The 14211-nt window shown below is 41.7% G+C and overlaps 1 protein-coding gene across 17 annotated transcripts in view; it reads left to right on the forward strand.

Annotated features, from left to right (window-relative positions):
- Positions 1-14211, forward strand: part of EIF4G3 (eukaryotic translation initiation factor 4 gamma 3) — a 362305-nt gene that overhangs the window by 315127 nt on the left and 32967 nt on the right. For 16 of the 17 annotated variants that reach the window (XM_055137456.1, XM_055137457.1, XM_055137458.1 and 13 more), the window contains 6 exons: positions 30-124; positions 4341-4434; positions 6800-6917; positions 9795-10015; positions 12140-12255; positions 13273-13445. In XM_055137456.1, coding sequence (XP_054993431.1) covers positions 30-124; positions 4341-4434; positions 6800-6917; positions 9795-10015; positions 12140-12255; positions 13273-13445 — 817 coding nt within the window. The remainder of the gene's footprint in view (positions 1-29; positions 125-4340; positions 4435-6799; positions 6918-9794; positions 10016-12139; positions 12256-13272; positions 13446-14211) is intronic. The other variant, XM_055137462.1, reaches the window with a different exon arrangement.

Genomic DNA, 14211 nt, shown 5'->3' on the forward strand with positions numbered 1-14211 from the left:
TCCATTCTGACTGAGTCTTCTTCCTGCAGGTGTCCAGAGGGTAGATGAAGGCGGGTGGAATACCGTGCAAGGGGCCAAGAACAGCCGTGTCCTGGACCCCTCAAAATTCTTGAAAATTACTAAGGTAAGTATAACAGTTTTTTCTTTTCTTGTTTTGTTTTTATTTTTGTGCCATACCCGGCAGTGCTCAGGGTTTACTCCGGCTCTGCACTCAGGAATCCCTTCTAGCTGTGCTCGGAGAACCATATGTGGTGCTGGGGATTGAACCCAAGTTGGCCGCATGAAAGGGAAGTGACTTACCCATACTATTTCTCTGGACCCAGAATGATATTTAACACAAACTTTGTGGGGCCAGAACGATAGTACAGTGGGTAAGGCACTTATTTGCCTTGCATGCGGCTGATGTGGGTTCGATTCCCAGCATCTCGTGTGGTCCCCCAGCACCACCAGGAGTAATTCCTGAGTGCAGAGCCATGAGTCAGCCCTGAGCATCATTGGTGTGATCCCAAAAGCCAAAAGATATATATAATAATTAAAAATAAAACAAATGTGTAAGAACCTTAAAATATCTTAAAAGAAGCTCAGAATAACTCCCTGGTCATCTAAAATAGCCATATGATATGATTTAGGAGTGGTTGTATTTTAATGCAGATTTTTTTAAATTATCAATCAATACTTTTCCTGGAGTTCTTTTTTGTTTTGTTTTTGTTTTTGTTTTTTGTTTTGCTTTTTGGGTCATAACTGGCAATGCACAGGGATTACTCCTGGCTCGTGCACTCAGGAATTACTCCTGGCGGTGCTCAGAGGACCATATGGGATGCTGGGAATTGAACCCGGGTTGGCTGCATGGGAGGCAAGCGCCCTACCCGCTGTGCTATTGCTCCAGTCCCTGGAGTTCTTTTTATTTCTACAAGTGTGTGTACTAAAGAGAAAGTGAATCAGTTAATTCTTCAAATTTTGAGCTCCTTTAAGAGGCATAATAAAGATGTTTCAGAAGCCAGGGTCATTTGGAGGCTGTTATGCAGTGTTTCCTTAGCACTGGAGAAGCAGCAGCTAACCTCTTTTCAGTCTATCCATAAAAGGATTAATGCTTTGCCATAACCAGTACCTAAAAGAAAGCACAGAGACCTGCTACAAACGGTTCTGTGATAGAGCTTTAATATTCTATTTCTTTCTCTTGATACTCCAGTAAGAAGAAAAAACTTCTAGTGGATATTTCTCCTAGCAGTGGAAGTTGATTACTGTCAGTAGGGTGAAGAACCTTGGAGATGGTAGAGAGAGCAGAATTATATTTTGTAAAAGTGGGAAACTTCTGGACTAGGGAGATGACTCAAAGGGCAAGAGCATGTGGAAGCCCCTAGTTCAATCCCTAGTATCATATGGCCTCCTTAGTACTCAGCCAGGATTAGGCCCCAGATACGACCTGATAGGACACCCCCCACCCCCGCCCCAAACAAAGCAGAAGGAATCTTTTGAAAACAGCCCAGTGATTGTTTTTTTGTTTGTATGTTTCAATTGAATCACTATGAGATGCAGAGTTACTGCTTCAAAAGTAAAGAGGACAGGAGAAACATACCCTCTGCTCATGGGTTGGAAGGATTAACACTGTCAATGTGGCAGTATTCCCCAAAGTGTTATACAGATTCAGTGTAGTCCCTGTAAGAATACCCATAACATTTCTCAAAGAAATAGATCAACCACTTCTGAAATTCATGTGGAACAACAAACCCCCATGAATAGCTAAAGCAATCCTTGGGGGGAAAGAAGATGAGAGGCATCACCTTCCCCAACTTCAAACTACTACAAAGCGGTAGTAATTAAAACAGCATGGTATTGGAATAAAGACAGACCCGCAGGTCAATGGACCAGTCAGTTTTAAAAGTCATTTGAGGTTGAGAATGGGCTTGAATTGTAGAGTATATGCCATACATGAGTGAGGCCTGGGGGTTCAAACCCTAGCATTACACACCAAAAAAATGTAGATGTCGAATGAAAATGCTTTGCTGAAGTGCCTAGAGGGGGCCTGGAGAGATATTATAGGGTTCAAGGGTGCTTGCTTGCCTTGCACCTCCCGAATGATCCCCTGAGCATCACCAGGATTAATTCCTGAGTGCAGAGCCAGGTGTGATCCAAAAACAAAGTGCTTAAAGGGAAAGAAGAAAAGAGCGCCTGCTGGCTGGAGTCTGGGGGAGACTAGGGACACTGGTGGGAGGAAGTGGGCACTGGTGAAGGGATGGTGCTCAAACATTGTACCACTTGAATCAATCATGAATAATTTTGAAACATTGTAATTCACTGTGATTCAATAATTTTTTAAAATTATTTGCTAGTTCCTTACCTATAATACACTTTTTTATGGATTTCTTTCTGGTTGGGCTTTTATTTTAGTTTTCTCCATTTTTGTTAGTTTTGAGGCACACCTAGTTATGCCCAGAGGCTACTCCCAGTACAATGCTTGGGGTGACTCCTGGCAGTCCTCGGGGCTCCCATGAAAGTTCCCATATGCAGTCCATGTGATCCAGCTCTTTGAGCTATCTCCCCTTTACTTTTTTTAAGAGAAATTTTTTTTAAATTTTGGTTTTATTTTTAGTGTGGGACTGAATCGATAGCACAGTGGATAGGGCGTTTGCCTTGCACACAGCCAACCTGGGTTCAATTCCCCATCCCTCTTGGAGAGCCCGACAAGCTACCGAGAGTATCCTTGGCAAGCTACCCATGGCATATTCGATATGCCAAAAACAGTAACAACAAGTCTCACAATGGAGACTTTACAGGGGCCCACTCGAGCAAATCAGTGAACAACAGACGACAGTGCTACAGTGCTTTTAGTTTGGGGGCTACACCAGGCAGTGCTCATGGGTTCCTCCTGACTCTGCTCTCAGAAATCATTCATGGCAGTCTCGGGACCGTGTGGGACCATATGTGGTGCTGAGAATCCGACCTGGATTGGCCACTGCAAGGCAAGCACTTTGCTGTACTATTGCTTCTGAACAAGAATTTTAACCAAAATGTTATACTTAATTCCTCCAACATTTTGAAAATTATGTCACAACTTAAAACTTGAAATATTTTTAAATATTGTTTCTGTGGAACAGTGCCATTAAACCTACAACATTATTTCCTTAAGATTTTTTTAAATATGTAAATTGTTGGCTGGAGTGCCTTATAGACAGCCGACCTGGGTTCAGTCCTCAGCACCACATATGGTCATCCAATCCCCTCCAGGAATAACCCAGAACTCAGTCATTGAGCACAGCCAGACCGGTATATATATATATATATATATATATATATATATATATATATATATATATATATCCAAATATATACATACCTGTATATATACACATATTTAGTTAATACAATTTAAGATAGTTAAACTATAATTATACTATGTAAGTATATAGATGTAGCTCAAAATCATCAGTGAAATTCATTGTTAACTAGAAGAGATCTGTTTGAATTGCATGTCTTTATAACAAGGCCAGCATCATCAGAATATAGAAATATCTTTGAGGTTCTTTCTTTCTCTTCTTTTTATTTCAGTTTATGTATAGGCACCTGATTAACAGTACTGTTTGTACTAGTTTCAGACACTGTTCTACTAGTGTTCATTCCACACCCCCTACCATGTGTCTGCATTCCTCACCAATGTCTCAAAATCACCTCCCACCAACCCCCACCCCACCTCCAGGCAAACTCAGTTCTATAGATCGGCTCCCAGGTCTGTTACTAATGGCCATTTGTCATTTTCTTATTCTACAGTTCTTTATATTTCACAAATGAGAGAGAACAAGACATTTTTTGTTTTAAAGAGCTGCATTATAAACTTTTTGTGTTGTATGGCACTATAATAACTCTTCATTTGCGTTAAACCGTTGTTTAGAGATTTAAACTTGGGCACCTTAATCCCCATCCCCAGCGTGAAAAGTGAAATGTTCATATCTTTTAACCTTCATCCTGATAGTAATCTGAAGAGATTAAAGAGCACATTTTATAGTATCTGCGGATATTTGTTTCTCAAATAATTGGACATTTTCACAGAAGTGGAATAAACAACTCACGGTCAGCAAACCTTGCTGAGTATTAATGGGACCACCCACATGCATGCACTATTCCAGTGTTTTCAAATTGTTCTTTTGGAAGCTGGACTTGAAAAAAGTGCTCCAGGAGCCACGGAGCTTCCTCTTTAGCATGAACAGATCTGATTTAAGTTTCATAAATCGGCATTGTAAGCAAAATTTTATTTGTAAAATTAGTTCTGCTGCATTAAAAAAAAATAAAAGATAAATTGTTCTAGAATATTGCCTGTAATTGAATTATGGCCACTTTTGTTACAGCCCACAATTGATGAGAAAATCCAACTGGTACCTAAGGCACAGCTGGGCAGCTGGGGGAAAGGCAGCAGCGGCGGCGCGAAGGCAAGCGAGAATGGTGAGTTGGCGCATCTCTCTCCAGAAGCCTGGTGCTGCTGTTCACATTCACCTCACACCGTGTGCCCAGGCTCACTTCTGAGTGACGTTAGGAAAAGACCTGCAGACTAATCATGTGGAGTGTATTAATGGCTCAGGGTCTTTGACTAACATTTGTTGAGAGTTTCCCTCTCAATAAAGTTCTCAGATATTTTAAATGGTGTTTTAAAATTCAATTCAGTTAAGCTGTTTAAAACTTTGATCTGGTGGAATCCTTTTTAATCACAAATTAAGTGTAATTAAAGAGACTCCTAGGACCTCAAATTAAAAGAGAAAATTCACTTTACTGAGAAAAAGAACACGAATACCCAGAACTGCTTCATTTCTGGGAGTTGTAAAAAGATAAATAATTGGATAAAAACCATTTCGGCAGTGGGGTTGGGCTTGGCTCAGTACTTGGAGGTGACTCCCAGCAGTGTCCTTGGACCATGTGATGTCAGGAATCAAACTTGGAACTTATTAATGCGAATCATATGCTGTAGCATCTGCACTCTCTCCCTCGTCTTGGATTAAAATCTTTGTTAAACATCAGGTTTTAGGGGCTGGAGCGATACCACAGCTGGTAGGGCATTTGCCTTGCATGCAGCCAACCTGGGTTCGATTCCCAGCATTCCATATGGTCCCCTGAGCACCACCAGGAGTAATTCCTGAGTGCAGAACCAGGAATAATTCCTGAGTGCATTGCCGGGTGTGACCCAAAAAGCAAAATAAAACAAATGTCAGGTTTTAGGAACCTTGTCCTGAAGACAGTATCATGCCTGTTTCATCACAAGAATTTCATTACAGCATAAAATTTAGGGGTTGAGATGTGGCTCAGTGGCAGAGCTCATGCCTTGCCTAGTTTCCTTAGCAAAACACACAGAGACCACCACCAACACAACCACAGTTATCCCCAGAAACACATGCTCAGAAATATTACTGCCCCAGAACATTTCACACTTAAGTAACACTGCACTGAAAGCAAGTTTCAGATGTGCGTCATGAAAAATCAATCTGTGTCCCCTGTAACCCCAGTGTATTCCCTTATTCTTTTCCTTTTTTTAATTTCCGTCAGGGAGGTGTTACATACTCCTCCTTGCTCAAGGCCTAATTCCTGACACTGTGCTCAGGGATCCCTCCTGGTGTGGATCAGGGACCACATCTGGTGCTGGGGACTTAAAACGGGATCTGCAGCATCAGGCCAGCACCTTACCCATTATACTCTCTCTCTTCCCTTAAGCCCAGGGTCTTTTTTCTTTTCTTTTTTTTTTTTAATTATTTGGGGGCCACACCCAAGTGATGTTGAGGGGTTATGCCTGGTTCTGTGCTCAGGAATCACTCCTGGCAGTGCTCGAGGGACCATGTGGAATGCCAGGACTTGAACCCCAGGTGGGCAGTATACAGGGCAAGTGCCTTACTCGCTGTCCTGTCTCTGCAGTCCAAACCCAAGGTCTTAAACATACAAAACATAAGCTCTGCCACTGAGTTCCATTGACACTTCCCATGCCAAAATGTTTTGGTTTTTTGTCTCTCTGGGAGGCATACCTGACTGAGCTTAGAAATTACTTGGCTCTGTACTCAGAGATGGCTCCTGGAGAGGCTGGGGGACCAGATGCTGTGCAGGAGATCAAACCCTGGTCAGCGGCTTACAAGGCAAAGGGCCTTACCTGCTTACTATCTCTTTCTCCAGCCCCTTACAAAGTTTATTTTTGATAAAATTGTCCAGTGGAAGGGAAACTTCAGTGTTATTCTCGTCCCCATGTTTCCCTTCTACTGTGCAATTTTGACCTTTTTTTCTATAAATAAAACTTTTTTCGCTTATATCCATGTGCTTTTATATAAATGAGATCATAACCTTTTTATTAACCAGCTTTTTAAGTTAAATTATTTTGTTTTTACTTGCCCCTCTCCTTTCCACTTACCATGTGCCCTAGATTTGGTTTGTTTTGGGGCCACAACCAGTGATGCTCAGGAGTTACTCCTGGTTCTGCACTCAGGAATTATTCCCAGTTGAGCTGGGAAACCATATGGGATCCCGGGGGTCAAACACAGGTCAGCCATGTGCTAGGCAAGCACCCTATACTATACTATTGCTCCAGCCCCTGCTCACCAAAATAATTTTCTAAGGGTTGTAAATGGTTACAATGAACAAAGACTTCTAAACTCTCTTTATAAATTATTTCCAGTGTTTCATTTTTTAAAGTAGTCTTGGACAAGGAGATTTGCATCACTTTGGTAGACTTGTAGGAAATGCCTAGTCACAGGCCCACCTCAGAGAGTCAGATTAATTAAAAACTTCACTTTATCATGTGATTTATCTATTTTTTCTCAATCCTTAATAACTATAGATGCTTTACGATCAAGTGCTTCCAGTTTAAACAGATTCTCTGCTTTACAACCACCAGCACCCTCAGGCTCTGCGTCATCCGCACCTTTAGAGTTTGATTCCAGAAGGACCTTAACCAGGTGAGAGACTGATTCTCTTTGTTAGTGCAAGTCTGTTGTGCTCGTCCATATTTCTCCCTCTCCCTCTCCTTCTCCCCACTTCTCTTTATCATTCCCTCTCAACACCTTTCCCTCCCTTTCTCCATGTGACTTTCTTGCACAGTCACTCAGATTAAAATGATAATCCCTATAAATGGATTTTTGTAAATTTCTAAAAGTTTTGTTTTGTTTTGTGTTTTTGATTTGAGGCCATGTTGAGCTGTGCTCAGAGCTTACTCCTGGCTCTGTACTGAGTGATCACTCCTGGCAGGCTCTGGGGGACTATAGGATGCCAGAGTTTATACCCAGGTCAGCCATATGCAAGACAAAGTGCCTTATCCACTCTGCTATCTCTGCAGCCCCTGATTACCTTTGTAATCTTTAATCTCCACACTTATTTCCAAGATGGCATCATTTGGGAGTAGGGCTGTGGTATAGAGGTCTATCATTTGTTCGTGTGTGACTCCTTGGGTTCAGTCCCAAGCTCCACAAAAAAGCAAACAAGTCTAATTGATTGGTGGATTTGAATTGGGATTGAAGGGAAATAAATTAGCTGGCAAATATCTAATAGTTTGTTCCTTATGAAAACCAGGCCTACCCAAAGAGCTCTGAGACATATGTAGAACTGTCCGAACTAAAGCTGAAGATACTCAAGCATTTACTTTAAGGGCATGACAGCTCAATACAATCAGTTCTCATTAAATCCATGATAGTTTTTCAGAAACTGAATTTAAGCAAAATGATATACTCCATAAGCAGGATCTCCAATGCCATTTTGGTACTCTCTGGTAGTCTAATGGTTAGGATTCAGCACTTTCAAATAACATTTGTTCAGTGTTACTGGATTTCTTCTCTCTGAACATTAGAATAATACTGTGTTGAGTGAAATGTCATGCTGTACTTCTCTGGTACATTCTTGAAGTTTTATTTGAGCATATCTTGATTTTTTTCACTACTTGTTAGTTACGTCTGTCTTCTTCCATTTGTTGTAGAATTGATATGGTCAAGTTTTCTATTGGCTGGCTTGTGGAGAATGAATGAGGAGGACATGTACTAGTTAGCAGAAAACAAAATGTGTTATATAAGCACTTTCAAAGTTGAAATTTCTTTAAGATCTCTCAAGCTTTTGTTTTTTGTTGTAATTTCCTTGTAGGTTTTTTATCTTGTTCTGTGGGCCACACATAACAGTTTTCTGGGACTTTTCCTGGTTCAGTGCTTCGGAATTGCCTCTGGAGTATATAGGGGACCAGTTCCAGGGATCAAACCCAGAATTCCTTCATGCAAAGCATGTTGTCAGACCATTGAATGCTCTCTAGCCCGTTCTTAATTATGGTAATCAATATGGCCAGTTGTAGACTCTCTTTTTTTTTTTTTTTTGGTTGTTTGTATTTGGGTCACACCCAGTGTACCCAAAGTGCACAGGGCTTAATATTTTTTATTTATTTATTTGCTTTTTGGGTCACACCTGGCGATGCACAGGGGTTACTCCTGGCTCTGCACTCAGGAATTACTTCTGGCAGCACTCCGGGGACCATATGGGATGCTGGGAATCGAACCCGGGTCAGGCGCGTGCAAGGCAAATGCCCTACCCACTGTGCTATCTCTCCAGCCCCTCAGCCTGCCATCTTGACAGGCACCTTTTAAGTTTGCTTATTCAAGTTTGGGTCTCGGGATTTTGGTGTTGTTGGCTCTGATTTGTCTTGTACGAATATTCAGTTAGGTGGTGTGAGGCACTGAGACAGGAACGCGAGAGAAATTACTTTTCACAGAGGATCACAGCTCAGATCTTGTGACCAAGGGTAGCCTCCTCAGCCTCCTTTTATTTGCTGTCTTATTGTAACTACGTCCAATGAAATTCAAGGAGGTGCAGAAAGAGCATGTATCAAAGTATACATTGTTTTGCCCTGGTCAGGAGGCAAATAGTTTTACAATATCCAGGAAGGAAAACATGATCAGTTATAGGAAGGAAAACATGGTTCGTTCGAATATCCGGAGAAGGAAACATGGCCGAGCTCGAGGCTCCTGAGGTCCACGACCTCCTCACACCGGGGGTCTGTGATAAACAGGAGAGGATGTTTACATCTAAAGGTTTACATCTAGGTCTGAATATGGGAGAAGGGAAAGCTGGGGAAGTTGCTGCTTTGTACTGTGGGAACTTGCTAGCCACAGAGGTCGGTTTGGCCTTTTCCATATTACTCGGACTCACAAGCTTAGACTCACCCACTTAGTGCAAAGTGGGGTCCTGGTTCTGCTTCCTGCTTGCAGGGCAGCGTCCAAGGACTCATCCTCGTGACCTGGTTGATATATATACATACATAGCTCTGTCATTCCTTGCCACCACTGATGTGCCTGAATCCCCTTGACTCCTGCCCCTGTTGCTTCTTGTCTACCTTTTCTCCTGTATTCCTTCACTTTATTTCTTTCCTTCTCCGTATCTTCAGGGACCAGGGGTGCTCTAGGCATCCCCCCCTATACACCATTGCATGTCCTCATCCATCTATTCTAAATAAAGACTAGGGATGTATCAGTAGAGCACTCGTCTTGCATTTGTGAGTTCCTGGGTTTGACCCCTGGCATCAAATTAATAAATTAATAAAAAAGAATTGCCATTGACATTTAACTTTATAAGTGTTCGCTTTAATATCTATGGGGAAAGTGTTATCATATTTTAGTATTCAGTATTCCCTTCAAAGCACCCATTTTGTTTATATAAATGCACTTTGGGATGCAATGGGTGCCTCACATATTAAAGTTTTCTGTGAAAGCCTGTTCTTTGTACTTTTAGAAAGTTCTAGTGCTGTTTTATACTATGGGGATCGGGTGGTCGTTCTTTTGAAAAGTGTTGTTTTATCTTTTAAGTCGTGGAAGCATGGGCAGGGAGAAGAATGACAAGCCCCTTCCATCTGCAGCAGCTCGTCCAAACACTTTCATGAGGGGCAGTAGCAGTAAAGATCTGTTAGACAATCAGTCTCAAGAAGAGCAGCGGAGAGAGATGCTGGAGACAGTGAAACAGCTCACAGGAGGCATGGACATGGAAAGGAACAGCGCCGACACAGACCGGAGCAAAGCCAGGGAGTCCGGTGAGAGTCTCACATGAGATATTCACATGCAGATAGAGACTGGGGCCTTACATTCAGAAGGAAAAGTACAGAGGAGACTTTCTGCCTGGGTGGAATTCACAATCCGGGTGTTGCAACAACATGTACCCCAGTGCGTAAAAAGTGAAAAGGCATCTTCACGGATTTGTAGCATGTAATTCTGATTCCCCTGAATCAGACCCTTTATTGCAGTTGGTATTTTTTTTGTCTTATTGAAACTTACGAGATGATGCACTTGTGTATTAAGCATTCTGAATCTCGTACCCATTCCTCAACTGATAAAAGACTTTGGATCACTAAGTTTTAGGGACATGTCTTACCTATGCTAGATATTTGGGGACGTAACAATAAAAGATTACCTAAATATCTGTGGCCCACTCGCTACCTAGAGATTCGCCCACAATGCTACCTGAGGTATGTTTCTCCTTCTCCCTCCTCTTCATCACATTTCTCAAAATCAACTAGTTTACTTCATTAACTATGTTGTGGTCATTTGTTTATTGACCACACACCTGATGAGCATTTGGTTGCTTTTGGGTACCCCATCTTTTCACTCAGCCTCAGTTTGCTGGGGTCATGAAGACTCTCAGCAAGACATTCCACAAAGGGACGTAAATGTGGCTCAGGCGATAGAGGATGTGCCTCCACTGTGTGAGATTCCCCAGTATGACCCCTACCTCCTCCCTTAGCACTCTGTGTGGCCCTGGTGGTCCCTGAGCACCTCCAGCCCCCTTACCACTGGATATGGCTCCCACAACAATAAAGAGGAAATAAATTTTGTAAGTAAAATATAATGCCACAAGACTGAGAGGCAAAACTTAGAAAAATGCTCTGAAGGAAAGGAGCAAGATCCATGAATACTTAACTGAACTCGACAATTAGTATAGAAGGCTTATCTCTGAAGACCCTCAGTCCTGAGGACAAATAGAAAGCAAAATAGTTACAACTTGTCAATAGAGATTAGAGGTAAAGGAATAAACATAATAACCTCTCAGTACCTGTATTGCAAACCATAATGCCCCAAAGTGGTTAGTGGGAGAAGACAGAGATAGAGAAAGAAGGGAAGTGCCTGCCATAGAGACAGGCTGAGGGGAGGGTGGTGGGAGGGAAACTGGGGCCAAGGGTGGTGGGAAACATACACTTGTGGGGGGATGGGTGTTGGAATACTGTGTGACTGAAACCGGACCATGATAAGCTTCGTGACTCTGTATCTCAAGGTGACGCAATAAAAAAAATAAAAATAGAGATTAGAACAGGGAGGGACAGTAAGAGAACACAAGGAAAGAATTTTCAAGGGAAGATGAAAGAAACTTTCTGTGTTTTGTTTTTTGGGCCGCACTTGGTGGGGCTGGTTCCTGGCTCGGTGCTCAGGGATTGACCCTGGTGGCAGATGCTGGGCCACTGCTACCTGTACTGTTTCTCCAGCCTGGAATTTTAAAACCTTGCAATAAGGAGGAGGATCACCATTGTCAAATTGGCAGTAGGAAGCATAATTGCATGGTCAGCAGTTGCCAGAGGCTAACGTGGCCGAAACTCAGTAGTGTTCCTTTGTCACTTTGTTCCTTGTTGTGTCTTTATCATTGGAGCCGAGGGAAGAACCACGATACCGCTGCACAGTGACTGAAGCATGCTTGGCATGTGGCAGACCTGGGTTCAGTTCCTAGCACCACATTGCCAGATGTGCCCTCCCAAAAAACTTTTTTTGAGTTGAAAATCTAATTATGGAAAGGTTTATTTGTCTCTATATCTTTTTGATTGTTGCACACTATGAAGTTACTTAATATCTACTTATTTTTTAATTAAAAACACCATAATTTACAGTGTTGTTCATTACATGGTTGTTTCAAGCATTGAGTCTTCCAACACCACCAATGTGGCTTTCCTTCCACCAGAGTCCCCAGTTTCCCTCCCAGTCCCAACCTGCCCCCCTAGGCCCAGTGCTTACTATTTTAAAATTAATGTTTCTGTGTTCTGGATTTTGCATCATCAATTTTGTGTCTATTTCAAATGCCCTTACTGAAAATATAACACAAATTTAGTATCATGATACTACCATATTCAGTGATACTCTGTCATTTTTACTTTCTCACCATTTAAAATTGGTAGTGAAACCAGAAATTCCAGTGACATCAGCCTCGGACAAGCCTACCTTGACAGAAGAGGAGATGGAGAGAAAGTCCAAATCCATTATTGATGAATTTCTACACATTAATGATTTCAAGGTAAATCTTTGCAAAAAGGGAATAACAATACAGTTTTGTGGCAGAGAGGCATAGTAACTTGGTTAAGGTCTAATCAGTAGGTGGTTTTAATTGCTGGTCCAGCAGAGGCCAATAGGCAAAAAAAACCTTAAAACTTAAAAGTGGTCTACATTCACTTGTACTGTGAACTGATAAGACTAAGAGAGATTAATTCAAACCTACACCTTCAGTCTGCACAAATTTGATACGTTTCTTCCAACCACTCTTTTCAGTTGATAATGTAGTGTACAAGATCAAATGGTAGGATGAGAGAATAGAACCCAATCTATCCCCACTTTGGGGTAACTAAACACACTCTTTTTGTTTTAAATGGAAAGTTTATTTCTTCAGGTAGCATGGAAGTGCTGTCATGACAAATACACAGAAATAGGAGACCAACATAAAACAGTAGTTTAGATTAAATTAAGGGAAATCTCTTTAAATGTTTTGACAACATACTCTCAAGAACAGTTTTTTTCTTTAATTAAGTTAAGTATTTCAGTAAAACAAGGGACAGTGGACTAAATGGAAGTTAACTTGTGAATTATTCTTCAAAATAAATTGCAACTCTATTAATTCAAGTCAGCCAGACACTATAAAGTTTCCAAAATATGTGCAAAATGAGATTAACGGATTACCTTTTTTTGGTTAAATAATTCAGAGGAAAATACCAGTCATTAATATGACACAGTTTTGTTCATGATGTACTTAATGCCAAGATAGATTCCAATGCAGAGATTGCTATTGTGAAAAGTATACTTTCACATGTAAAGGTAGCTTAGCCCAGGAAGTAACTTGGCTCTCTAGGTAACATGAGCTCTCCAAAGTGTCATGTCATCTGATTTCCTAATACCTGTCTGGTTCCCACAGTCAACAGTAGCTGGGTGAAAGGGTGACCATATTCTAATCAAGCCACCATCACACCCTGCCCTTACAGGTCGGTCTCAGTAAAACCATTGTCTAGGTTTTGGAGTAAGGTTTTATTTGCTGTTTGAACAGGAAGCCATGCAGTGTGTAGAAGAACTGAATGCCCAAGGCCTGCTCCACGTGTTTGTGCGAATGGGAGTGGAGTCCACGCTGGAAAGGAGCCAGATCACCAGGGATCACATGGGGCAGCTACTTTATCAGCTTGTGCAGTCAGAAAAACTCAGCAAGCAGGACTTTTTCAGAGGGTTAGTATGCTCCTCAAGAGTGGTCTTCAGTGCCTAGGTTCTTGAATACCAGTTAAATTTTTTTTTTCTTTTTGGGTCACACCCGGAGATGCACAGGGATTACTCCTAACTGTGCACTCAGGAACCACCCCTGGTGGTGCTCAGGGGACTATATGGGATGCTGGGATTCGAACCCAGGTTGGCCGCGTGCAAGGCAAATGCCCTACCGGCTATGCTATCACTCCAGCCCCCAGTTAATTTTTAAAGTACAAACCATTTTAAGTATACACATTAAAATTGTGCCTTTGATAATACATTGATAATATATTGGTTGGTATGATAGTGTTTTGTAGCTAGGGCATGAAGATTCCCTTTTATTTTAAAGTAGCAGAGACCCTTAACTACACTGAAGGGGGTCTCTGGCTCATTCACATGAAAACCCATGCGTGTTCCTTTAAATAAAGTTTTTCTTTGTGGGAGGTGGTGGTGGGAGGAACTGAGAGGGTAGGAAACACTGGAATATGAACGTAGAGATTTCAAACTGAAAGCCTATCTTTTCAGAAAACCATGATTATGGTTAGCCAAGAAACATAATCTGTGAAACAGGTCTGTCCACTCAAACCATAGAAAAGGATAGTAACTCCAAATTGCTAATGGCATTTTGTTTCAAGTTGTTTTGCTATTCCCATGGATGATTAGTTTGATAGTCTGGTTGCTGTGCTATACTCTCATTTGTTCAGGTTCTGATATCCTGGTCATGCAAGGCAAACGCCGTACCAGCTGTGCT

Source organism: Sorex araneus, chromosome 5 (assembly GCF_027595985.1).
Source record: "Sorex araneus isolate mSorAra2 chromosome 5, mSorAra2.pri, whole genome shotgun sequence".
Taxonomy (NCBI): domain Eukaryota; kingdom Metazoa; phylum Chordata; class Mammalia; order Eulipotyphla; family Soricidae; genus Sorex; species Sorex araneus.